The following is a 25,679-nucleotide window of genomic DNA, read 5'->3' on the forward strand; positions in this document are numbered from 1 at the left end:
AAAAATAAATAAAACAAGTGTGGGAAAAGGGAAAGAAATTCCTAATTAGTGAAAGGCTGAGTGAAGCTGGCCAGGTGTGCCCAGTGAGGGCTGCAGAGGTGTTACGCCAGTCTTGCAAGGGGAAATGTATGAGCTGAGACAGCTTTAGCAGAAGAGGAATTGCTGGAAATCGGTCACAAATATATTGATAGGAAGAAGGAATCGGGCATAATCTCATTGTAAGATTTGAAGAGTAAAAAGATTGAGCCAACTTTGTGTTGTGGTTGTTTAAATGCGTGAAGGAGGTTGCCCTTTGTTAAGCCGTTTAACAGGGCACTGTTGCTGAGTGACACAGGAGTTCTCTTCCCCTGAGGAATTGTGAATGAGGAGCAGGTTAGGATTTGATGCTCCTTCCCCTCTTCTCTGCCTTAAACAGTATGTCGACTGTAGGGTTTTGAAAAATGAAACCTCTTCAGTTCTGGATGGAATATGCCTTATAAGAAAAGCTTTATGGGTTCACGCTGTTCAAAGTTTGCTAAAAAAACTAGGTGAAGTGTGTCGTGGAATTTCTCATGGGTGGACCTTTCCCCTAGATAGCACAGCTGTTAGTGTGCATCAGATTACCTCATTATGCAATGCTGGCGATACCTTCAGTTTGCATTGTCACGTGCTGCTGCAGCTAGGTTTTAGACTAATAAGAATTTTATCTGTCAGTAACAAACCAATAAGTAGTTGGTGCTGTTTATTAACATAAAGAGAACGCATTTTCACAAGAAGATAAGCAAAGCCTTTGATTTATGGTAGGCTTTAAGAGCACATGGTTCATCTTGATGCTTTCTGTGTCAGTTCTATGAGATATAGGTCTACATTTTAGTGTTACCACTTTTTATGGCTTGCTGCAGTACAAAATTACAGTAAGGCAGTTTTGTTTTCTCCACAGTCATAGGTTACATTGGGCCATTGTGCATGTTGCAGACTGTCTTTGAGAAGGTGAAGATTAGCTGCAGTGAGTGTGCAGGTACACAGAGAGTTGTCTGAAGGTGCTGAGGAGACCTAATGGTGCTTGAGTGGTGTGTTTTGTTTAGAGGTATATTGGTTACAAAAGCTACAATGAACTAAGAGTTAAAATAATCACTGGGATACATGAGTGTTTCTACTGTGATTCCAGTTATGTGGAAATTATGTGAATGTCACCAGAGCTTATTAGCAACTTGGACACTTGGTTTATTTCCTAATTGGTTAACGAGTCAAAATGTCTCCTTTATTGCAGGGGAATTGGAGCCAGGTTGCAGTGTTAACAGCTGTGTGAAGGATTCTAAGCTGTTACCCCATGTGACTGAAGTAACAGTTGTTGTCTGATCTTGTGCTCTTTGTTTACTTGTGCTGAAGAAAACTGCTGCTGTTTTAGGAGCGATGTCCTTTTTCTCTGCAGCTCACCATTTAGCTCACATCAAAATGAAAGGACTTTAGATCCACAGAGAATAAACTGGAAAAAAAAGTCTTTGTATTTCCATTTCTTTTCTAGATGAGCATCATGTACCTCTGCCAAGAACTGTACTGGCTTGAAATAACTTGAGAGTAGTTGTGTGTTTTTTTTTTTTTTTTTTTTTTTTTTTTTTTTTTAATGGTAGTTCTTACTTCTTAATGATTTAACTATGGCTTCTCAGGAAGCAAAGATGTAAATGTCTTAGCAGTCATTTATGGGTAACTCTAACTTACAGTGCTCACGCCTTTATTGCCAGATTTGTATTTGGTAAGAGCAAGGAATGCTTCTTCCCTCTCAAAGGTTGAATCTTAAATATGTGGACATAAATTCTGCTACAATCCATCTGCAGCTGTTGATGTAGATGTTGCTTCTAGTTAGCGTTAGTTTAGGTCTGCATGGCATAGTCCAGTCATGCTGCACTTGAACACTAAACTTTTTACTTGTATAGTTAAGATGCATACTATGTGGAAGAGACTTACTGTTCCAGTGTGACAAGTAATTAAAGTTCTCAGCAGCTTAAGCAAAGATTTGTGCAAATCTCTAATGGGATTGATGTCCTGAGCTCCACTGTGTTATAATGCAGTACGGTGTGACTAGATTATTTTTACTTAAATATTTGTCTTATAATTCTAAAAGTGATTGAGTTACAGGTTACTGCATGGTGAAGTCTTTTGCGTCATCAAAATGAAGTCTGTTTTTAAAACACTTGTTTATGGTTCAGGGACCCCACGTACCAAACTTCAAGCTGGGCTTCTTATCAGTGTCTTCGCATCTTGCAGCTTGCTGGGAGTGGAAAATGAAATTAAACAGGCTTTACAATAGATAGCATTTGGTGCTCTTAAGGATAGTGAACAGCAAGCAAGTGACTTCATGGGAGCTTCTTTCTGTATGTTCTCCCTGTACTTATGGAAAGCAGGGAGAAATTGATGATTCCATCATTTGGTGTACAGTAACAGTAGAACAAAGCAGCTGTTTTAAGCATCTGGCACTGAAAGGTTTTTCACTTTTTTTTCTTCTGTTTGTAATAACAATTGTGAAATTTAGAAACATAGAATATCCTGAGATGTATGAGCTGCTCAGCCAGCTAGCCAAGAATGAGGCATTGGCTGAGCTCTTTGTGGTGGAAAATAAGACTCTAAGCTTCTTTCAGCCTGATATTTAGTAACTTAATGCTGCTCTGTGATCACCTGAGAAAGAAGTGTGATCAGTATCTGATATGCTTGCTCAAATCCTTTCCCAAGTTGTTTATAGCTGGGTTCACCAGCAGAAAAAAAAACAGTAATGCTTGTGGTGTCCATGGTTTGCAGTTCACCTCAGCACTAATTTGGGATGCCCTGCTTTGGAAGATTGCATTTCTATCATGTCAGCCTGCTTCTTGGTGCAAGCAGGGAGGTGACTGCATGCCTGCTGTTCTTGAGTACTTGATTTAAATTTGCCTAACTGCTGCTAGCTGTTTCTTTCTGCAGTACCTGTGCAAGAGTCTCACTTCTCGTTGCTTAATGAAGTTTTAAATAGTAAGCCAGGTAACTTGTGTATTTATAAGCAGAGCAGGCAAACCAACCTGATTCAGGTTGTGGCATGTGCGTGCTGAGAAGCAAATAATGGCATTTCTTGTGTAACTGTCTGATAATCTAATGCACACACCAGCAGAGAAGATGACTGTCGATGGGTTTTAACTCTTGCGCATACTGGCAGAAAGTTTGTAACAGAGATACTAGTTCTGGTGGGTTGGAAAGACTCCCACCAGAACAGGAGAGTTACAGAGTGCTGCTCTTCAGAGCACTGCAGCTGTGGGAATTCCGATCGGTATTCAGTGATTCTGTGGTATCAGAGGGGGAATTGTAGGCGTGAAGCAGTAGGAATGTGACTCAAGGAATGTTGCTCTCCTCTTTGTTTGTGTCCCCCCTAGTTTACTTTAAGAATTGGAGCTGAGAGTCAGGCTGGATGAAACTGTGGACATGCACTATCAAAAGGTGCTGACTGAAGTGTTTTCTTGGGAAAAGTATTTTGTATTGCTACAAACCTGCTTTTTCAGAGAAGGATTTTTTGGGACTGTCTTTATTCTTTTTGTTAACTGAGGCTTAACAGAGTCTTATCTTAGGATGTAGTACATGTGAATTGGACACGTAAGTCACCACAGGCTTTCAGGTACAGATGCTGATACTGTAACTGTCACTGAATTGTCATTCAACAAATATTTTAAGTGCTGTGGCTAACCTGTGTATTTATGGTGGCTTTCTCTTTCTTCTTCCTCACACTCCCCATCCTTAGCGTTTCCATGGTTTGGAATGGATATTGGTGGAACGTTGGTTAAACTGGTCTACTTTGAACCTAAGGACATTACTGCAGAAGAGGAACAAGAGGAGGTGGAAAACCTGAAAAGCATTAGGAAATACCTGACCTCCAATACAGCCTATGGTAAAACTGGCATTCGTGATGTCCACCTAGAACTGAAAAATTTGACCATGTGTGGACGCAAAGGAAACCTGCACTTCATCCGCTTTCCCAGCTGTGCCATGCACAGGTTCATACAGATGGGTAGTGAAAAGAACTTCTCCAGTTTGCATACTACACTCTGTGCCACAGGAGGTGGAGCTTACAAATTTGAGGAGGACTTTAGAACGGTAAGTGAACAGTTTGTGTGGGTTCAATGGGAAGCACCTGACTGCAAAGGAAAAAAAAAAAAATAAAACCAATCATGATTCTTTTTCTCAACTAAAACTTGCAGAGAAAACACATTTTACTCATCAGAATTCTTATGATTAACAGTATCAATGCATATTTGCTAATTGCTGGAATTGCTGAGAACATGGAGAAGGCAAGAGAGGATGTGGAGGCTAATGTGTATCCTACCTGAATTATTACTGTGTTGTGTGTCTTGAGTAAACAGAAGAGTATTGCTGTGGTGATCAGATGCCTTGTAATCAACTGAGGGTGTATTACAATAGCTTTGAGACTTCATTGAGGAAGTTATGGGGGGGCCGTTGCCTATCATGCTAGTTATCCTGTACCAGAGTGTTCTTGCAAAGATTAATGTGAGTTATTTACTTAGACAGTTCTGACACTTCTGTTGCTTGCTTCCAACCTGATGTTGATGGTGAGGGGTAGCTGCTGGGGGTGACAGGTTACAGCAGCTGTTTATCTGCAACTGCTTCTGTATAGAAAGCTATCATGCCCATTTAACATCTGTTTTTGAATTACAGACTTTGACTTTGTGCTTACTTTTAATTCCAAGCATTCTGCAATACAAGCAGGTTTTTTCTTTAATACCCCACACCTATCAGGTGACTAAGAGCCTCCAGTTCCTCAAGGGAAGAGAGTTCTACAGGAGATGAGCAAGAACTCCAACTCTGTTGTGCAGTGATTTTCAGTAAGTGATGTATTTGACATGAAAGAAGCCAGTTTGCTGTAGCTGTCTGCTGCTAGTACCAGGTTTTTTGTCCTTTAGGCTGGTTGCAAGTCATGTGTTAGGCTCTACTGATGATTGAGTTCTCAAAAGGGACAGGTATTGTTTTTTTTGCCTTGTGTAGGTAATGTCAGGCACCATGGGCTGAGGTGAATCTTAGCACTAGTTAGTGTGGCCTTAATTCCAGTTGCATGTGCTCAGGGATGATTCAGATCACACTATCTAGTAACAATCAGAGGTTATTTTATGGCTTTCTGGAGAGGCTGGTTATTCCTTTTGAGTGCTAAGTATTACCAAATTTCTTTTTGGTGTCATGCAATACAAGCTGGAGTAGCTTCCTTAATAAGAAAGTGTGCGTACCTTGTTCCCTTAGCTGTGGAACTGAACTGGAAGTTACTTGGTTACTGTTGCAGCAAGACATCTCTCTGCATAGTTTTGAGCTTATCTGCTAAAAATAGGCAATTTTCAGTGAGGCACCAGTCTCACCAAGTTCAGCTGGATGCAGTGCTGGAAGTTTTAGTTGAAGTTGTGGCTAGCTGTTGTACAAAAATGAGGTCTCGTATCTGATTACTTATGGACATAAATCGTATGTTGTGTGCTACAGCGCTTATGTGCAGATAGTTTAAGGAAAAACACTATAATAAAGGCTGTCTGGAATATTTTACAGCATTGTGCAATTGGTGGAGTGCACTTACACCTGAGGTGAGTGTTTTGGACACCTTTTCTTGCAGTTACTCAGTCCACACTGTCTTTCAAAACAAACATTTCTTGGCGCAAGCTGTGATATGGAGTATTACAGAAGCAAAATACTGTCGATTACATGAGGGTTTGCTTGTTAAGTATCTTTGGGAGGGCGAAGTGGCCTGGGTACGAGCACTTAAATTGTCATGCCAGATCAGCTGCTGTTAAAATAGCTAGCCATCTCAGTGTGTTCTGAAGCTGTTGTCCAGTGTCAACTTCATCAGTAGAAGTGCACTCAAAGTCTTAAAATGCTTAATCCAAATATTTGGTCACTTTAATGTACCTACAGAAGTAGAGGACAAGTGCCAAGCCTAATATCCTGCTGCTGCAGAACTCGATATTATATAGCACCTTATAGTGAGGAGGCTTTAAATCTTACTGTTTCTGTTAGAAGAATGTGGAAAAACTGAAGCATGGTTCTAGAAGTTAATTTCATGAAGAAATCTGGTGAAGTGCAAAGAAACTCATGAAAAGGCTGGAGAGATAATGTAGTTTTGTTCTAGTTCTCCTTTTCCCCATGCACGTGCTTTTAAGTTGTTTGTCTTTCATAGTATTTCTAAATGTTTGCAACGCTTTTAGGATTGTGTAGATTTAGGATGGAAAAAATCCAAGTATTATAAAATAATGTACTCAAACCCAAAAGTTTGCTTCTAAAATTGCAGTTTCTCTTTCTCCTTAAAATAAACAAGCAAATACTTTCATACTTTTTTATTTCGGTGTCTTATTTTGGATCTCTGAGTAAGTTGAATAGCTTTTACTAGACACCTCTATTGCTTTTGTGTATTTAAAAAGTAAAAATTAAAATTTTGTTTTCCTGAAGACTGTGCATTTTGTCATAGGAAGGCAGCTAAACCTACAGAGCCAAGTAGGTTTGATCATCTGACTGACCTCCTTGTCTTGTGATGCATGCTGTTGGAAGAAACAGACCTGGAAAAGTCGTCAAAGATTGTGTGATGACTGCTAGCAATAATGATCAGTAGCCTTCAGATCACTTAATTCACTCCTAAGACCTGAATGCTTCCCTCAGAAGTAGGAAAAGTGAATGCATTCATTAAAGTAGACCAATGAAATAATTTTACCAATAATGTGGTTATACTTTAATGCTCACTGAAGAGCACCAACAAGTAATTCACTGAAAAAACTGTTTCCAGCTTATTTTTTTCTTGTGTATATGTGAGGGGGTTCTTTGTTTCTTTTTTTCCTTCCCTTTGTAACTGGTCTTTATGGCTCAATGTCACGTTTAGATAACAGTACAATTAAGCCGTAGATGAATCTGTCAGCTTATTCTGATCATTCTCCCTCCATTCTCCAACCGTTTATTGTCACTTCCCATCTTCTATAAATCACAGAATCAATAGGGGTTGGAAAGGACCTCCAGAGATCATCTAATCCAACCCCCCTGCCAAAGCAGGTTCCCTACCCCAGGTCACACAAGTAGGTGTCCAGGCAGGTCTTGAATATCTCCAGAGAAGGAGACTCCACCACCTCCCTGGGCAGCCTGTTCCAGTGCTCCGTCACCCTCACCATAAAGAAGTTCTTGCGCACATTTGTGCAGAACTTCCTATGCTCCAATTTCTGGCTGTGTCCCCTTGTCCTGTCTCTACACACTCCTGAAAAGAGTCTGGCCTTGCCACTCTGCCCCCCACACCTTAGATGTTTATGGACCTGGATCAGGTCCCCTCCCCCAGTCTTCTTTTCTCAAGGCTAAACAGACCCAGTTCACTTAGCCTTTCTTCATAGGGGAGATAAATGTTTAAGCCATATTGCCTCTTTAGGTCTGGAAAGCACATGGACTTACTCCCCCATGTACCTGTAATATAAAGCTCTTATGCTCTTTGCGTCTTCTGTGATAGCAGTCACGTTACTTTCACAGCCATTCACACTTCCACATGCCATTGTGAGAAATAAACTCTTAGGCTATCACTTAGATTTGTAAAGGAAGTCAGATCAAGGATGGCTGGGGGATGAAGGAAGAAAAGACTCTTCAGATCTCTCTCTAAGCCTGCCCTGTTGCAAAATCCCTGTTGCCTGATAACTGGGGAGCCTGACTTGGCTCCACTGAAATTTTACTGCTGGCTTCAGTGGAAGCAGGACCTGAGCCAAAAGCCAATCACTTAGTAAAGCAAGTTGGAAGGTGGAAGAGGAAGTCTGTTACCAGCACAAATTTGGATTTTGAACTTCCTTATAATCTATAAGAAAAAAAACTTGTGAGAAAAAGAACCTTTTCCTTCCTTAGCATTTGTGACATAACAGTGTCTATGGATGATTAGTAGACTGTGTTTCACAGGGTGGTTGATGTTGATAGGACCTTAGGGCCCATCTGGTCCATGCCTTGCTCAGTGACACCCAGAGCAGACAGTACACAGGACCATGTCCTGGTGGCTTTTGAAGATCTGTAAGGAGGGAGACTACTCAACATCTGTAGGCAACCCGCACAGCACAGAAGTGTTTAATGATGTACAGATGCAATCTCTTGTGCTTTAGTTTGTGCCCTTTGCCTCCTGTCCTGATGCCAGGCACCACTGACAAGAGCCTTGCTCAGTCTTCTTTGCAACCTGCCCTCCAGTATTCATCTTTATAAGTAAACTCATTGCCCTGTTTTGTAGGATATGTGAGCTATGTAACTCTAGGTTGGCATAAGACTAGCAAGGATCATGCTGCATCTCACTTGTTTCAGGAGGTTGGAAACCTCTGCTGGGGGTTATAGGTGCTGGACTGTAGTGTGGAAACTGGGCTGGAGTTAAGAGTCTGGATCTAGAGAACATGTGAAGTAGCCATGATACCTTCCATTACTGCCACTGCAGGAATCTAGGAAACTTCAAAGGGCAGTGGAGAGTGACAGTGTGCATCTTTTCTCTGTTGAAAGAGGGAATGCATCTTTTCAGCCACCTGGACAAGGAGTCTGCTGTGGAGCATGTAAAGTAAAGCTGGTGCTTTACTGCCCAAAGCTGATATAGTGTCCTGCATTCTCTTCTGCCTCAGTGGATGTTATGCTGACCTTTTAGTTGCATTAGTCTTTGTCTTTCTTGATTCTGAGTGGATGTTTTCCAGCCTCGGGGTGTGGAAGAAGCTGGGAGGAGTATTGCATCAGAGTTCAAAATGGAGCAGGTTTGGGAGCAGGGGTTTTGTTTGAGGTCAGAGCAATCAAAACATAAAGCAAAGTACATATTATAAAGTGGACAAGCGGTAATAGGAGGGAGATGAAAAGCAAAGATAGACTGAACTATTATATATAATAAAAAAAAAAAAAGGGAGCAAAGCCTGGAACAAATATAAAAAGCCAAGGTGATGCAGTGAGCAAGGGTGTTGTAACTGATAATTAAAACCTTGCAAGTTCTTGCAGTTCTAACAGTTTCTTTCAGAAGTGTTTTCTTATTCCTCATTTGAACTCCTAGACCAGATGAACTCAAAACTGCACGTAATTTTTGAAATTCCAGAGCTTGGAATTTGAATTTTCAACGAGATGAAGCCTTTCACAAGCTGAGGGGATGTATGCATACTGATTGTGCGTACTGATGTTGATTTATGAAGCTTTTCCAGTCTGCATGTAGGTCATGGCTGCCCTCAGTTCATCTGAAGATGAGCTGGGATGTTTGGTGTTCTCCTTGCCTGAGGTCGAAATATTTACATGCTCATGAAAACAAACAAACATGACCCAAGTCTTCCACTCCTGTGATTCCGCACTTGAAAGGAGCAGCAAGTTGACACTGGTGGCTTTTTTTTTGTCAGGAAGGCTTTGTCAGCTGTCCTCCTGTCATCACCACGGTGTTGATCTTACTAGGTTTGAGTTGCAATCGTACTGTCTGATATGTGAATACAGCTAAAGCTGGCTTGATTCTGAGCGTATCATAAAAAAGCCTTGAGCAGGCAGTGTTGTTTTCCAGTGCTCCTCAGATGTTTAAAACTAGAGGCAGGCTTTCATTTTCCTTAGGATTGGTCTGTGCATGGTAACAACGAACCTTTTGCACATCCTTGAAATAAGCTGTTTTAGGAGTTTGTTGCTGAGGCTCAAACTGTCAGTTGGAAGCAATCACCACTCCCTTACTGTGTTTCATCCAGATCTTGAAATAGTTAAAGTCCTGAGTCTCCTGCTTTTGGAGGTCCTGAGGAATTCTTTGAGGTCCACTATGTTCTGTTTCCTTCTTTCCCCCAGTATTTAAAAGCAGTCTGAAAGAGAAATTTCTATGGTCGAGCCATAAGGCAGAAAAATAGTTCAGTTATAAAATGTATATATGGTTTTCCTATGTTAATTTTTCCCTTCAGGACCCAGCATACTGCTCTGTTTTGCTGTTTTTCCTCTCACAGCACTTTGACACAAAACTCTTCTAGAGGAGATGCATGCTGAATACGATTGCAGGAGTGCTGAGCAGGTGAAGTAGAGCAGTATGCTGTCTGCCTTCATACCAGCGGATGTAAAGGCCTGGAAAATATCTACAAATACATTTTTGTAAGAAGTTGTAGGAAAAATATCCAATGAAAATTGGCTTAATTAAAGAGCTCCTAATTTTCTTCTGCATTTCTGCACATAAACTTCAGCTCCCTTCAGGGAGATGGTTTGTATAGCTGAAAGGTGTGGATAAAGAGAGTGGAGTGAGGTCAGGTGATGTAGCAGGAAAAAAAAAACGTAAGGCTGCTCATCCATTAGTTATGATGTTTACAGGCACATCTGTTTTGTGATGCAGTTGAGCTACTTCGGTCATTGTGAGCAAAGAATGAATGGAGAAAAAGCAGTTTTATACACAGTGAAAGGGACTTGGGAAGTGATTGTGGCCCTGGCTCCAGCAAGGCTCCTTGTATGAGGCTGGGTTACTGTGTTTCTTGAAACTGTGTCCTGATTGGTGCTGTGGGAGGAAAGAACTGGTGGTTTGTTGTTGTGCCCAGAGCCTCGGAGATGGGATGGGCGAAGAGTCTGTGGGTCTCTGAGGGCAGGCATATGTGTGGAATGCTGATGCCAGACTCCAGCCTTCCAGAAATGAGAAACAGATTGTTGTAACTGTGCAGGAAAGGTGGTTTGTTTTCTAGCAAATCATACATTAAAAAAAAAAAGCAGCATATGGCTTTTCTCCTTAAAGTATATCAGCTATTATATGTATCACAGAACCATGAAAACCAAAGTAAATTTTAATGTCTTTTGTATATGGAAGATTGGACCTAATAAAACTTAGGCTTGAAAGGAGCTTCTTGCTCTGTTGTGGGCAGAGCAGAGAGTTGGTAGAAACAAGCATTTTGTCTGTTTCTGCTCTGATGCCAGAAGTGTTTTTCTTTTAGGTTTGTATTGCTTGCTGGTACTGTGCAAGCACTCATGCTTCTGTAGTGGTGAAAGTGTAACACTTGTGGCTGTGGTTGTATGGCCCTCAGGGCAGACAGAGCTTTAGGCAGAAAGGGCCATAAATCTGTTAATGACTCTTCGTGTTGTGGGCTTCTGTTTCACAGCATCTTTGTATGTAATGCATCTCTGTTAGATCACGCTTTGTCATGCTGCATCTAGTTCATACATTTAATAGAGTAAATGAGGGAAGTGGGGCTTTTGAAGCACTTCAACCAGAGAACTACTGTAGCCAGTGTAGCTGTTGGGAGCAAGATTCTGTTTGCAACGCTTGTGGGTTTTAATAAAACAAATGCAGCCTCTAACTAGTCATGACTTTATGGACTGTATGTAACATTGTGGAAGAAGTGTGTGAATCATTTACTGTGTTAATCCCTTTTACCACAGGACTCTTAGTTGAAGGTTTTTCCTTTAATTGCAAGAATTAGCTGAAATCCAAGGTGTTTGCAAAAATAGTCCTAAGGTTTTTGTAATGTTCCTTTAATTTCCACCTCTCCATTTGTGCTTATTCCTTTTGTTTGCCTGGTGAATAGTTCAAGTCTTTTATACTGCACTTCTGCAATTGAAATTTGTGTAGCCTATGGTAACAAAGAAAACCACAGAGATATTTGAAATGTTGCAGAGGAAATGCTGATGCACAAGAAATGACCCCCATCTGTGTCTGTTGTCCTATGAATAACTGGATTTGCACTGAGGTCTTTTAATCTGCTTGGGGTTTTTTTGCTAGTTTTTGTCTTGTATTATTTCTCTTCTATGGTTTTGAGTACTGGCACACACAAAAGAAGGACAGACCTCAACAGTATAACAGCTTTCAGTCCAGACAAGTTAGAGCTGTGCATGAGTGAGAAAACCTAAGGGGAGAGATTTTAAATAGCTCAAAAGAATGTAACCTGTTGGCTGTGCCTGTTCCACAGAAATAACTTCTCTTTATGGTGACTTAATACAGCTTCCAGAATTAGAAATAGGAGGGAAGTAGCCTCATAAACCATTAGCTGTTTAAAAAAAAAAAATATGTAGTAATATGCAAATATTTGAGAAGCAGCTCCAAGCTGTACAGCTCCTTCTTGCTGCCAGTGCCCTGTTGCTTTTTCTGGTAGAAGTAGAGCAGATGAGATGCTTTGTGCAGATGTGAAGATACAGATGACCTCAGGATTTGGATGAGCAATTTTTCTATTCTGAACTCAGTGTCATCTAGAAAGGAAGCTTCCTACAGATTGTCACCATATCCTATTTCTAGAAATGAGTCTAATTTCTAATTCTGGTAAACAGAGTGCTGTGACATGTAGGACTGTCCGCTGAAGCACAGTCCTGGGTGACCTGTGGGATCTGAAAGAATCTCTGTTTTAAGCCCTTAGAATTTTTTTCTGCCCTCTGATAGCGTTTAATTTCTATAAACATTATGCGGGGGGCATGTGCTTGAGGTTGTTTTTGTTTACTTTTTAGATAGCATTCCCAACATTTGGTGGAAAACTGTATTTTTTCTTGAGGTGTTTTAAAATACTGATTGAAATTCAAAGAAACAGCTTTCATATCACTGGTGAAATGCTTTAAAATAACATTTTGTGTGCATAATCCACTGCATACCTAATTCATATTATTATAAGAATGTGTACTTCGTAAAGCTTGAATTATCTTCTTGTCTAACTGCAATTTCCTGACCTCACTCGTTCTATCAAACACTGCATTAAATTGCTGGGAAAATGTAGTTGGATGATGAGTTAAAGCACTTTGTGTCCTGAGGATTGCTTTTTTGCCCACCAGTGTCAGATGCTGTCCTGAAGCTTCAGAGGGCATCTCTCTTGGGATGGGGATAAAGGGAAAGACATTTACTGCCACAGACAGTAAATGAGAGGGAAATATTTCCTGGACTGCTTGAGAAGCACGGAATATTTTGCAGGTAAAGGAATTGAAGGGCAGTGCTGCATCGCACGTTGTTTTGAGAGGAACCTGTCGTCAGGCCGATACCATTTCCTTTTGATTTCATGCTTAGACCTTTGCACTGCTTAAATAGCGTGATGCTTTTTTATTAAAGTGATCAAAATGCTTCATCAGAGCTTTCTCTCCTTCTCAGTGTAGGATTATACTAAGAAATATTTATTAATTTCTTGTTCTGCTCCAGATTGCTGATCTGCAACTCCACAAACTGGATGAATTGGACTGTTTGATCCAGGGCCTGCTTTATGTTGATTCTGTTGGTTTCAATGGCCAACCAGAGTGCTATTATTTTGAAAATCCTACAGATCCTGAACAGTGCCAGAAGAAGCCTTACTGCCTTGATAATCCATATCCTATGCTGCTGGTTAACATGGGCTCAGGAGTCAGCATCCTAGCTGTGTATTCTAAGGACAATTACAAGAGAGTTACAGGATCCAGGTAAATATTTATTTGCTCAGTAAATTCAACAGATAGAAGCAGACAGTGGCTGTATATGCAGCTCCAAATTGTGTTCATCTTCCCATGCCTTCTAAATCTCAGTAGCAATAAGACTGGAAATAGCTCAGGTTTTTGTCAGAGCGGGGTTTGGGTCAGTGAAATAATTTATCCCCTCAGCTTCAGAGCTGCCTTAATCTCTTCTTGGTGTTCTTCTCTACTTCCTGTCTCTTGCTGTGAGTTACTGAAGTAGAGCTGTCCTGGTATATAAATGTTCTCCCTACGCTTTGATCCTCCATATTAGCCACAGCAGTAAAGTAAAAACATTTGGGCTGAGCAAAAACCTCTTGCTTAATAGTTAGAATGTGTATCCAGAGTACAGCAAAACTTTGTAGAATTGCCTCCTACCACTGGATTTTGGCAGAGGGATCTTAGTGGATCTTGCTTCCTTATTGATAGCAGTAGACTGTGGATGATGCTGGTAGGTTCACGAATGCCAGTGTATAAAGACTAGAATTTGATTATCTGTGTTCTTGAGCACTGGTGTGACTTCTGCTGGTGTCAGCTAGTGCTCTCTGGAATCATTTGTGAGATGCAGCTGAGTTGAAAGGGCCTCTGGCCTGTGTTCAGTAGAAGATTAAGATGTGGTCTCTCTGTTGAAGAGCTTGGGATACCTTCAATGGCGTAGGTGCAGAATTTTGCTCTTGAGGTCACAAAACAGCTTGAGACATGATTAAGTTGACTCACAGATGTGACCACAGTAAATGCTTAGATGTAGGAACCATTTTAGTCTGGGTGTGCATGTTTTCAACTAGTATTAAAAGCACACATGGATCCATGCACTTTTTTCCTCATTGGTATGCTTCATATTAGTAATATGAGGACTTTAAACAAAAAGTCCACTTCAAAAGCAACAACCAGAGGAGCTCTGGATTTGTTATAGCCCCTTCCAAAGCTGCTTTCTGTTCTTCAGGGCATGGTATGTATTAATAAAGTTTTTCATATGTATATTCACTGCAAATGACTGTACATGTGACTTCTGTTGCATTATTTAAAATATCTTTAACATAAATGTAGACGTGAGCCATTTTCTGTATAATACAAAATAACACAAACTTAAGAGGCTTTGATTTTCTTGCATTTCTGGTTGTTTTTCAACCATGGCCCTTTCAGTATGAGTGGATGAGCTTCTAGTCCTTTCCATTACAAAAGGGAAAACATGAGTGCAGTGGGTTGCTGACTTGTTACAGATGGTGAAATCAATACTGTCTCATGGCTGATGTCAGCTTCCCACTGTTCAGATATTGAATGTATTAGAGCACTACTGGCTGTGTTCTGAAAGACCTTCCTAATGATCTAACAGCACTGACTGAACTGTGTTCCTGTCTAACCTTCTGTGATTTTTGTGAAGTGCAAATGTGTCTTACTGGTCCTCTTGTTTACACTGGCTCCAGTCAGCATGACTGTGATCTGTGCCAATAAGTAAACTTTATCAAAGGTTAAGAAAGAGTAAGGATGTATCTAGAGGTTAGTAAGTTGAAGTTCATGTCTGTAAAGACAGCAGAGTCCACAGTAGGATTTTAATGATGAGTTAATAATCTGTTAGAACACTCCCTGCTCAAGTCTGTAAATATTGCACTTCATCCTGTGCAAGTTTTTCAAATGATATGATTCTCCTTATTCTAAGTTCTCTGGAGGCCAAGGCAGACGTTCTGGGCTGATGCTTTGCTTTGAACAGGATCCAACTAGACTGTTCCACTACCAGGGGGACAAGATCCATCTTAGCTACTAACTTCAGCAGAGATGCTTAGCTTTGTTTGCCATTTATTCTCTTATCTTGACTCAGGTGATCTGCTGGCTGCTAATTGTTATTCAAAGAAAACTTGCTAGAGTGCCACCAATAGCAGACAAATAACTGCAGAGTTGGATTGAGCCATACTGTCAACTAAGCATTTCTATTTAGATATTAGAAAGAGTGGTTCAGTTAGAACTATGAATGTCTGTCAAGCAGGAGCTCAGTAAAGGGTTCTTTCTTCATTTCTTCAAGAGCTGCAGTATTACCATTGGTAGCTGTGTAGAGCATTTTGAAAGCAAGAATCTGAAGAACTGTGTTGAAAGCTAGTTCAAGCTGCTGATCTGAAAGAAATGTGCTTTTCTAGCCTGGGAGGAGGAACATTCCTGGGCCTCTGCTGCTTGCTGACTGGCTGTGAGACGTTTGAAGAAGCGCTAGAAATGGCTGCGAAAGGAGACAGCACCAATGTGGATAAACTGGTGAAGGATATTTACGGAGGAGATTATGAGCGGTTTGGCCTTCAAGGGTCTGCTGTAGCCTCAAGGTACACTTTAAATAAGCTGTTTTCAAGGAGTTTATAGGAAACTTACTGTGTATGTTGAACTGAGTGCATAGTCCCTGAACTATGCACTGTGTCCATGTGGAACTGTCACTCTGAATGTATCATGTAGTTTGTCCTTGGATCTCTCACCTACTTCTTACCTTTTTTTTTTTTTTTTTAAACAGATACAAGCAGTACTCTGCAGTTTGTTTTCATTGAATTGCAGTTACTTAATGAAGAGGCATCTTATTTCTGTCTATTTTCAGTATGATCACTTTTCAAGTTTCATTATGTCTAAGGATAACGGATATCAAAGCCAAGCGAAACATTAAATAATGTTTCTAAGGGCTTTTAGCACTCCTAAATGCCTCATGTTAAAAGGAATGATTTTTCTCCCACAGCTTTGGCCATATGATGAGTAAAGAAAAGAGAGAATCTATCAGTAAGGAGGACTTGGCCAGAGCTACTTTGGTTACTATCACCAACAACATTGGTTCTATTGCTCGCATGTGTGCACTGAATGAGGTAAGATGGTGTATTTACTATGAACTTAAGCTATTTAGCAATAATGGAGTAATGTTATCAGAGTACAAAAATTCAAATTGCTTTATGGTAGATATGTACCTTGGAAAATAGGTATATATTTAATGATCTCTCCTAGCTCTTTGGATTTGTCACGAATGCTTTGAGGCAAAACATAAGGTACTTTGATTTTCAGAAGTAGAGAAGAGGGCAGAACAGTTGGCTTTAAAGCTCTGCTTAATCTATTGGTACTTGGAGCTGCCCAATTGTTCTCAAACTGTGATAAATATGCATGCCTTTGTAATCTAAATTAATGCTTTTATATCACCTCTTAATTAATAACAGACCTTGTTATACCATGACAGATTGTTTTACTCGGCTTGTTTCCATAGTGTGATGGATTAGAATTGTATTTTGTATTAAATTTTGTCGTAGTTATGGTATTTACTATATTGGATCGAGAGAAAATACAGTTTATTTTAACTTAAGACCCCTGTTAGTTGCTTGTTGCATTCTTTTCTTTAGACATGGTAACTAAGGATGGGCTGTTGAGTACATCTTTACAGCTTCTTATAAATATGTAGGAATTTCTTTTGATCTGTAAGTTCCATTCTTCATTATTATATGGTAACGGTTCTCTTTCTGTTTGATCTCCAGAAATTTGTCTGATTTTTTTTCACACACTACTGTTTTTAGCTCTGCAGTGTTCTCTATTAAAAAGAAAAAGTGCTTTTTTTATTTTTAAAAGAGGTAATCCAAAATCCCAAACAAATTCCCAGACCATCTGATTGCTTCATTGGGTGCTTTTTTCATTGTTGTTTTGAGAAATAGCAGGTAATTAATAATTTCTCACTTAATCACAGCCTCTCTTGAATGGTAGTGGCTGATCTAGAACTTGTCTGAGTACCAAAGTCTTTCCCCCTTCTCCATCTCATTCCATTTCCTTAATCTCAAATTTCATCTACCGTTTTTGATTCAAGCTGCTAAATCTCTTCAGCATTTCTGTACCATTGACTTCTTGGTTTGATTCTGATGATTAAATTCGTATGCCAATAAATGTTTGTTGCTGATATCCTTTCTAGAGCCACTTATATTTTGAACAGACAAACGTCTGTGTGTGCTATTATCAATTGTTACTGATGACCTTGCTTCACTGTGAAAAGTGGCTCCGTACTTTTTGGCAGTTTTTCAATCCTGATGATTCTCTTTCAAGTCTTCTCTTTGCTTTCAGCTTCTTTACAGTGTTGCCTTGTGGCATGGAGTTCAAGCAGCATTGTACAGGGCTATCAAAGCATGGAGAATTGCAGCAGGGAACCACATGCGATGCATTCAGAGGAGGAAATAGGCTACTAATGAAACTAATGCTTCTGTGTCATGGTGAAAAAGTTGCTAGCACTTACGTTTTGTGGACAGACATATAAAAACTAGATGTGATCCATAGCGTTTTATGGAGGAGAGTAAGTGATAAATTAAGTATGCTTCACATCCTAGACAACATCAAAGTAAAATTTGCCTAACGTTTGAGAAATAAATTTATTCTGTGACTTTAACAAAAGAAAACTTAATTCAGTGGCTTTATATATCCTTTGAAAATACTTCAAATGTAGTATATTGTTGCAAGGCAGCTGTTTAGATAGCGTTACTTTTTCCTCAAAGAAAGCTATTGTTCTAACAAATACTCCAGACACCTAAATTGTTTTTGTGAGATACAGCTCTAACTTGCCAGAAGTCTGGTGAATGAAACAGCCAAGTGGGAGCTGTATGCTTAGAAAACAGTTGAATTTGATATTATTTTGTGAAATGCTGTATGTATTAGATTAGGGTTTTGTTGAAGCTCACTTTGACAAAATCAATTTATGCCCTGAAGCATGGGTTTTCATAATTTTTTTTTTTCAGTGATTGCATCCTTAATGTTGTGTTGAAAATGACTTGCATGTGTGCAGGAAAAAATGAGGCTGGGGAATAAATAAAATATTCAGCCTGCAGAACTTCAAAGGAAAGTTTACTTGCACGAAGTTGGCAGGAGAGTAGAAAAATTCCATAGTCTGAAACTATTTGGCTGCACACCATTTGAAACAGTTTGTTCCAGGCACAACAGATAAACGTAAAGGAAACCAATCTTCTTGGTTTACGCTTCTCATACAAGCAGAGCATGTAGACATCTTTACAAGCCTTCTTGCAAAAATATGTGCAGGATGGATTTTCTTATTGCATCATTGATATAAATTCCAGTGTTCAATTAAATTGGCCAGTATGTAATATGTACTTTACTCAAAGGTATGCTATAGTTTTCTACTGCAAGGCTGTTGAATAGTAGAGCCAAAACCCCAGAATGGAAGAGTGCATATTTTCACCAGGATGTTATATTTGGTTAGCGTAGGCAAGCATTTCATCACTAGCCTTTATGAGTTGAAGGCTTCTTTCTTTCAACTTCAGATACTTCAGCTGTGAACAATTTGAAAGTAAGATGGCAAGACTCTCTTAAGAGATAAAGTAGCTCATTTTTCTAAGTCCTAAAAAATGCTAAAGCTGTTTTCAATTCTAGCATATAGGAAATTCCTTGATTTCACGCAGTTAAAGATTGTTAATGTTGGAAAATAGAGCTGATAGGAAACTTGCATGTTAATACACGCTGCTATTCTAGTAGACAAATATGACTATTAAAGTTTTTAATAATTCTTTGTGTTGAGTTCTTCTTGCTTGAATTTCTGATAACAGTAGCTTACTGTGTATATTCATTAGAAAAAATTTTGATGAGAATAAAATTCAGACAAGTTCCAATCAATCTGGTGGTGTTGACTTGCAGGAAAATAGTTACATGTGTATCCTTTCTTTCTATCTTTCTTGTTTGAGGATGCAGAGTATTTTTGGCCATGTTTAATAGCAGCCTTGTGAAGCTTGAGAATTTCCTAGTATGAGCAATGTAAATCCTTAGGAAAGCATACAGGTGCATGCTGATGGGACTGCAGGGTCTAAGTGGATGTATTACTATAACCCCGAGTTATGTAAATAAATGTGTAATCTTGTGTCTGATTTGAGAACTGTAATCACAATTGTGACTCCAAGTCATTGGAGATTAAATAAATGTTTGCATCTGGGTATCCCTGCTCTCCAGTAGTAGGCATTCAGGTGAAGGTGTTTGTGTAGTATGTTACTTGCTGGACACCACAGAACTGCACTTCATAGCAAAATGATTGCTGCAGAGCAAAGTGTACAAAGTGCTAGGCTTTATAGAGTTGTATGAATATAGCCCTTAGTAATTCCTATCTTGGCAGGATTTTGCTGTTAGTCTTCACTAGAGGACTCTGGAGGATATATTTCTAATGTTCCCTCGATACTCCTGTGGAAGCTTAGGTCATGGGCTTCTAAGCAAAAATTCCCCATCTGTTTTACCAGTCTCTCACTGTTTGGAATAAAACTTCTTTTCTTGCAACATTAATATGTAGTGGTCAATAACTAGAATTATTTTGAGACTTCTCTGTCTGGAGAACATACATATCTCAAAATACCCATGTAACTTTATAGTAGAGGCAGAAGTATGTGTTGAATGAGACAAATAGTGTAGCTGAATCTAATTTTTGCTGATCTGCTTTTCAATTTTACAGAACATCGACAAAGTGGTATTTGTTGGAAACTTTCTCAGAATTAATATGATTTCAATGAAGGTGCTAGCATATGCTATGGATTACTGGTCCAAGGGACAGCTGAAAGCTCTGTTTTTGGAACATGAGGTAAGGAAATATATGTTGAATTTCTGTTGGTAAGGAGAAGGTCTTATTGTTTTTGACTTTTTGAGGGAGTTGAAGGGGAGAATTTCCACGATGTTGCTTCAAAGTGCAAGCTGAGTTCTGCATAATTTCATTATGAGTTCATTGGAAAATACCCCTCATTAACTTCCTGGGTTGACCACTAATTTTGTGGTATTTGTGTTGCACTAAATGTTGCACATCTTAATCTGCTTCCTGGTCCTAGTACCAAATGTGCTCTTCTGTGGGCTGTTCCATATAAACCTCAACTAGAATGAATTTTGGCAGATGTTTTTAAGGGGATTTTCAGATGGCTGTGTTTATAAGGGAAACTACACTGCCTTCGTACAGCATCTTTATAGCTTTTCTGTAGTTATATGTTTATATATTTATATTTATTTTTTAATGGTTTTAGAGAACTGTATAAGACTTTTCTTGATATAATGCTCTCTTGGACTTAAAGAAGATCACGTTATGCTGTAGTTCAGATACAGAAAAGATTGGCACATCAAGGTTCAATCTTGTAAGAAAGGTCTTTTTAATTGCTTTACTAAGATGGGGGGCTTTACATGTTCATGCATATGTCTGATTTGGATGTTTGATTAGTTTTGTTTTTCTGGTCTTATTTAAAGGGTTATTTTGGAGCTGTTGGGGCGCTTTTAGAATTGCTTAAAATGACAGATGATCAATGATGAAGATGTCTCAAGAGATATCTACTGCAGATGCTGCTGGATAAGAGTGAAAGCCACTACAAGGATGGAAATGAAGCCATTATGATAGTTCTAACTGCTGGATTTGTAAATAATTTAAAATCCTTTTAGCTGATCTTTAACTTCTGGGTTTTGAGCTTACACTTCGGAGTTCATACTGGGAATACTGAGATTTTTTTTTCTGTACACTGTATTTTTTAGGGGGAAAATGTGCAACGTTGCCAAACATACAGAGTTTATGGAATTATTTTAACTGTATACTGTTTAATGTAGGATCTGTGATACAAGGCATCTGCTTTTCTTCTGGGGTTTACTGATCATAGTGTGGTAATTTTAACTTCATTTAGTAATCACTCTAGGAGATTTTTTTCTTATTTTCATGACGTTTCATGATTTGTTCTTGGTTTCAAATGAAACTACGAAGCTGATGCATTTTTACTGTGAAAACTAGTTGTTGATTTGTTGCCTTTTCTCTTTAGATGAGTCGCTTTTATTTAACACCTTTCCCTCATCATGTCAAAAAATAAAAATAAAAATACAGGCTTTCCTGTGACTTCGTGAGTTTCTTGGCAAGAACACAGTAGAACTTTAGGAGGGAGAGTGTGTGGTGAAAAGTTAATTCTTCAGTTGTCCTGATTTTCACAATCAGGAACAGGCTGCTAACTTGACACTAAAATGAAATCCCATTAATGTTGAAAGTGATTTGTCTGAAGAGCTCTGTAGTACAGTAGTTATTTATATGGTACGTACTTGGTGATAGGTGGGAAAGGGAGGAGATTACTTCAATTTATTTGAAGACTTTTCTGTAGTCTGTGATTTCTAAATTGCTGGTGATCAAAACCAAGCGTTAACTGCATTATCCAAAGCCCAGTTTCTAAAGTTAGAAAGATTATTGCTAATGCATTTTCTGTTTTTAAGCTAAGGCTTACTTTCCCTGCAGGACACCAAGGTTTAAGTGTTTGTTCCAGTATGTTATTTTCTACCTTGGTTTGATTGGCAAATCTCCAGATATTTGTGTTGAGGTGAGATCCTTCTGAAATCTATGTACTTAGCTGCATAGGGTGGACAAGCTTGCTTTTCCTGGGAACCTTGAAGGCTCACAAATCAGAGGCTGAAGAAGTCCACAAATTATTTTGTCTGGTAGAGCTGTATGTCATGTCACATAGCATAAAGGGCTCATCGGGAGGGTAGTGTAAAATTCAGACACATGTATTATCCAGTATATTTTTGGAAGGGGGTTTATTCACTTTTTTAATAATCATTAATTTCCATATCTCACAGATGGTGAAATGAATTCATATTAACCTAATTGTTAACATGTCTGATGGAAATAAAGACCACCACTGTTTTGACGATTTTAATGTGTCTGTGGAATTCATTCCTTGGAATCAGTAACAAGACATGCATAACTGCTTTGTGACGTATGACAAATTGTTTCCACGATAATTCTTTGGTGCTTCACTTTTCTTTGCCTTTGAATCTTTTTTGCCTGACGTTTTGGGTTTTTTTTTTTGTCATAGGTTGTAAATAACTACATCAGAATGTTAGCATGTTGCAGGTGATTTTTCATGTAATAATCAACATGAGATAGGTGGGAGTAGTTTTACTCCATGCCTTTCATTTTTCATGAACAAAATGAAACTTTTATTAAGCTGATTTACAAGTTTTACCAGTAACTTGAATTTTTTTTTTTTAAAGGAATATTCAGAGGAAATGTGTATATGGAGTTTAGGTGCAGGATCTTTGAAATATGATCTTTATCATAGAATCTTCTGACATTGATTCAGGACAAGGTAATTCCAGACATCTAACATCCAAAGAACAAAGATGATGCAGGTCATGCTCCAGCTCTAAAATAATAGTTTGTTTTGTCAAATTGGCTGTTTCTTCGAATCGGCGTTTACAAAATGCATGAATATCTTTCTGGTTCAGTTTGATTTATATATAAAGGAATAAATGAACATGCATCATTTTTTTTGCAAATTATCTTTTTGTAGTCACTCTAAAGGGGGTGACTGCACTTCCTAGATGAAACAGTAGAGGGAAGCATAACATAGATAATAGAGATTTACTTGGCTTTAAGGACGGTGCTCATGGCAGCTTCATGGTTATGGGGTGGGACTTCTTGTGTGTTGGGTTTTTTTTCCTACTTTAAAAAAAAAGGTTTGCTCTTTTTCTTCCTCTTCTTTTTTTAAGAGGATATGATTTGGAAGTATCTGTCACTCAGACATCCCTGTATTCTTAGCATTTATAGTTCAGCAGTGAAAGAATGAAATGTTACTTAAGTATGAAGTAGCACTTCTTTTAAGATGTGAATTTTCTGATCCAGAAAAAGAAACAACAACACTAGCACGTCATTCAGGCCAACACACACACAGACTATGCAATAAGCACAAATTCAAGTTGTGTGGTTGCATAAGAAAAGCATGCATTAGCTGTAGAATTCCAGGGACTGTCAGGTAAGTTAATCACAGCTGTTTTAAGAGAAGCATAAAATGAAGCAACTTCAAAATGCTGAATTGAGACTTAAAATGCATAATATGTCAGCTGTCATAGCAGATAGACTGGAAAAATGTACAGACAGTATAAATGGGTCTATTTGGTTGGTAAAAAGAATAGATATAATGATTAGGATGTTGGATTAAGATAAGTCACTAAGTAGGAGAAATTGGAAGAGCCTGGTTTAAGAAGAAAACTATGTTGTAGGTTAAATTTCAACTTTCCTAACGGAGAAGAGTTCTGCAATGCCTGCAAAGGTATTTCTTTGTTGTCTTGAAATCTGAAGTCAGCATATTTTTCTTCCCCTGCAACACTCTCCTGTGAATCTGCCGTCCAGTAATTTGCTTGTTTATCTATTAAGCTTTGCCTTTCTTCATCCCTCCTGTTTGGAGCAAGAGAAGCTCCACTGCACCACCGCAGTAGGTCTGTATCAAGAACCTAGAAGTGCTCAGAGCTTTGAATCTTTGTTTTGAGAATGGTACGGGTAAAGAAGCAGATTCCCTGGGGAAAATCAGTGAGTTTGCAGGTTAAGTTTCTCCTACAAGGACAGGTTGAGAGAGCTGAGGCTGTCCAGCCTGTAGAAGAGAAGGCTCAGAGGGGACCTGGGAGCAGCCTTTTGAGTATCTGAAGGGGTCTGTAATAAGGAAGAGGATAGGTTCTTAGCACGGTCTGTTGTGATGGGACAAAGGAAAATGGTTTCAAACTAAAAAGGGGGGAGAAATAGATTGGACGTAAAGAAGTTACAATCAAGGTGATGAGGTACTGAAACAGGTTACCAGAGATGCGGATGCCCCATCCCTGGAGACATCCAAGGTCAGGCTGGAAGGGACTCTGAGCAACATGATTGAACTGTCGGTGTCTGTTCATTGCAGGGGAGTTGGACTGGATGGCCTTTAAATGTTCCTTCCAACTCAAATGATTCCAGGTACGTATTCGAAATACTTGTCATGGTACAAAATGAGATCTGTTAGAAGCTAGGTTAACATGGCCTGGCTTGTTATTTCTGATACATGTCTAGATAACTGTTAACGTAAGTTGGAGCAGAATGAGTGGGATTCCCTGCTTTTGCTTGTGATGGCATGTGCCATGTTCCATTGCTTTCAGACTCAAGCATTTGTTCTGTTCAAACACATGCAGCTCCCGTCATTCTTTCTCAAACACACAGAGACCATGAATTTTAACAGTTCTGACAAATTCAAACTGTGTCCCACAGGAGAAGACTTACATATTTTTAAAGTGAATTTTTTTTTGACTGAATTACTGTGTAATATTGTGTAAAAGTTGCAAATTCTGGCTGAGGAGTGGGAGGTGACTAAAACGCAGTACTTAATTGCACAGTTGTGGTAGAGAAGACAAGTATGGGACGCTTGGGGACAGCCCAAGGGCCTGACTTCCTGGGCAAGTGGTGTGCCTGTGGTGCATTCCAAGCTTAGCAAAGCTGTCCTGGTGTTTCAGGGGTAGCAGTGCTGATGTTCTTGTTAGACTGTCACAAGATGCTTTCAAGTGAGTTTTGGCAGGACACAACAGAAATTTAGGAGTGGGAGAGCCATATGGGGTTGAACTGGTGTCAAAACAAACATCTGTGATTGTTTCCAGTCGAATGAGTTCTACTGGAATCTGTTTTCAAAGTACAAGGTGTCTTTGAATCTAGGGTAAAATGAAATATGGGCTGTGAAAAAGACCACAGTCTCTTGTGTCTCTCTGCCTGGGAGGTAGAGGACATGAATGTCCTGGGCAGTAAGTATTCAAACCATGTTCAAACCTAAAAAATGAACCCAATTTCTGATTCTCTGGTGCTGACTGGAACTTGATCGTAGATTATCATTAATGTGGTGCAGAGAGATGGAAAGACTGTGACCCTGAATACAGTAAATGTTCTTCAAACTTCTGTGACTCTCCCTCCAAGAAGCCTCAACGAGAAGAAGCAAAATAAGAACTGAATCTTGTTGCCAAAGTTTGGATGCAGATACACTCTCTCGAGAAAGCAATGGCCTGGTCTTGAACATTCATTGCTCGTGTCAGTACTCGAGTGATGCAGCACAAGGGTGTGCTGGCCTCCACATGGATTTTGCATCAGATCCAGTGATGTTGCTGGCAGGATGGGGCTCTGCTGGCTGGAGCGATGGCTGTGCTGTGTGAGGGGTGGCAGACCCCAGGTACTGAGCGGCCTGCAGCCAGCACCATGCTGGTGTTCCTGAACACTAAAAGGCAGCTATGGAGCACCATGTTCCAGAGATGGCTGAGGGCAAAGGATTGCCACTGCCAGAGGTGGCACTGTGTCACACTGAGAGCAGCAGTGTGCCTCCTCTGTCCTGAAGGAGTTCTGCTTACTTGACTGTGAGGGATCAGAGCTTCTTTCCATGTTGTAAGGATCTGTGAAAGGATGAGGAAGTCATCCAGAGCCAGCAGGACAGATGTGCTAGCATTGCTCTCTCCTGCAAGCTATTAAAACAGCCTTGCCAGCTGGGAGGTTGCAATCAAAGTATCTTTGTATAAATCCTACATTGTTACCACCTGGCAGACATAATGAACTGAAAAGTTCATTTTTGAAGATAGCTACA

The 25,679-nt window shown here is 39.5% G+C and overlaps 1 protein-coding gene across 3 annotated transcripts in view; it reads left to right on the forward strand.

Moving 5' to 3' along the window:
• Window positions 1-21,980, forward strand: part of PANK1 (pantothenate kinase 1) — a 34,206-nt gene extending 12,226 nt beyond the window's left edge. For all 3 annotated transcript variants that reach the window (XM_042817919.1, XM_042817917.1, XM_042817918.1), the window contains exons 2-7: window positions 3,737-4,089; window positions 13,058-13,311; window positions 15,468-15,644; window positions 16,043-16,166; window positions 19,769-19,894; window positions 20,542-21,980. In XM_042817919.1, coding sequence (XP_042673853.1) covers window positions 3,737-4,089; window positions 13,058-13,311; window positions 15,468-15,644; window positions 16,043-16,166; window positions 19,769-19,894; window positions 20,542-20,601 — 1,094 coding nt within the window. In that variant the 3' untranslated portion in view covers window positions 20,602-21,980. The remainder of the gene's footprint in view (window positions 1-3,736; window positions 4,090-13,057; window positions 13,312-15,467; window positions 15,645-16,042; window positions 16,167-19,768; window positions 19,895-20,541) is intronic.
• The last annotated feature ends 3,699 nt before the right edge of the window (window positions 21,981-25,679 follow it).

Source organism: Centrocercus urophasianus, unplaced genomic scaffold (assembly GCF_019232065.1).
Source record: "Centrocercus urophasianus isolate 14NV4802_14NV808 unplaced genomic scaffold, USGS_Curo_1.0 seq_17, whole genome shotgun sequence".
NCBI classification, from domain to species: domain Eukaryota; kingdom Metazoa; phylum Chordata; class Aves; order Galliformes; family Phasianidae; genus Centrocercus; species Centrocercus urophasianus.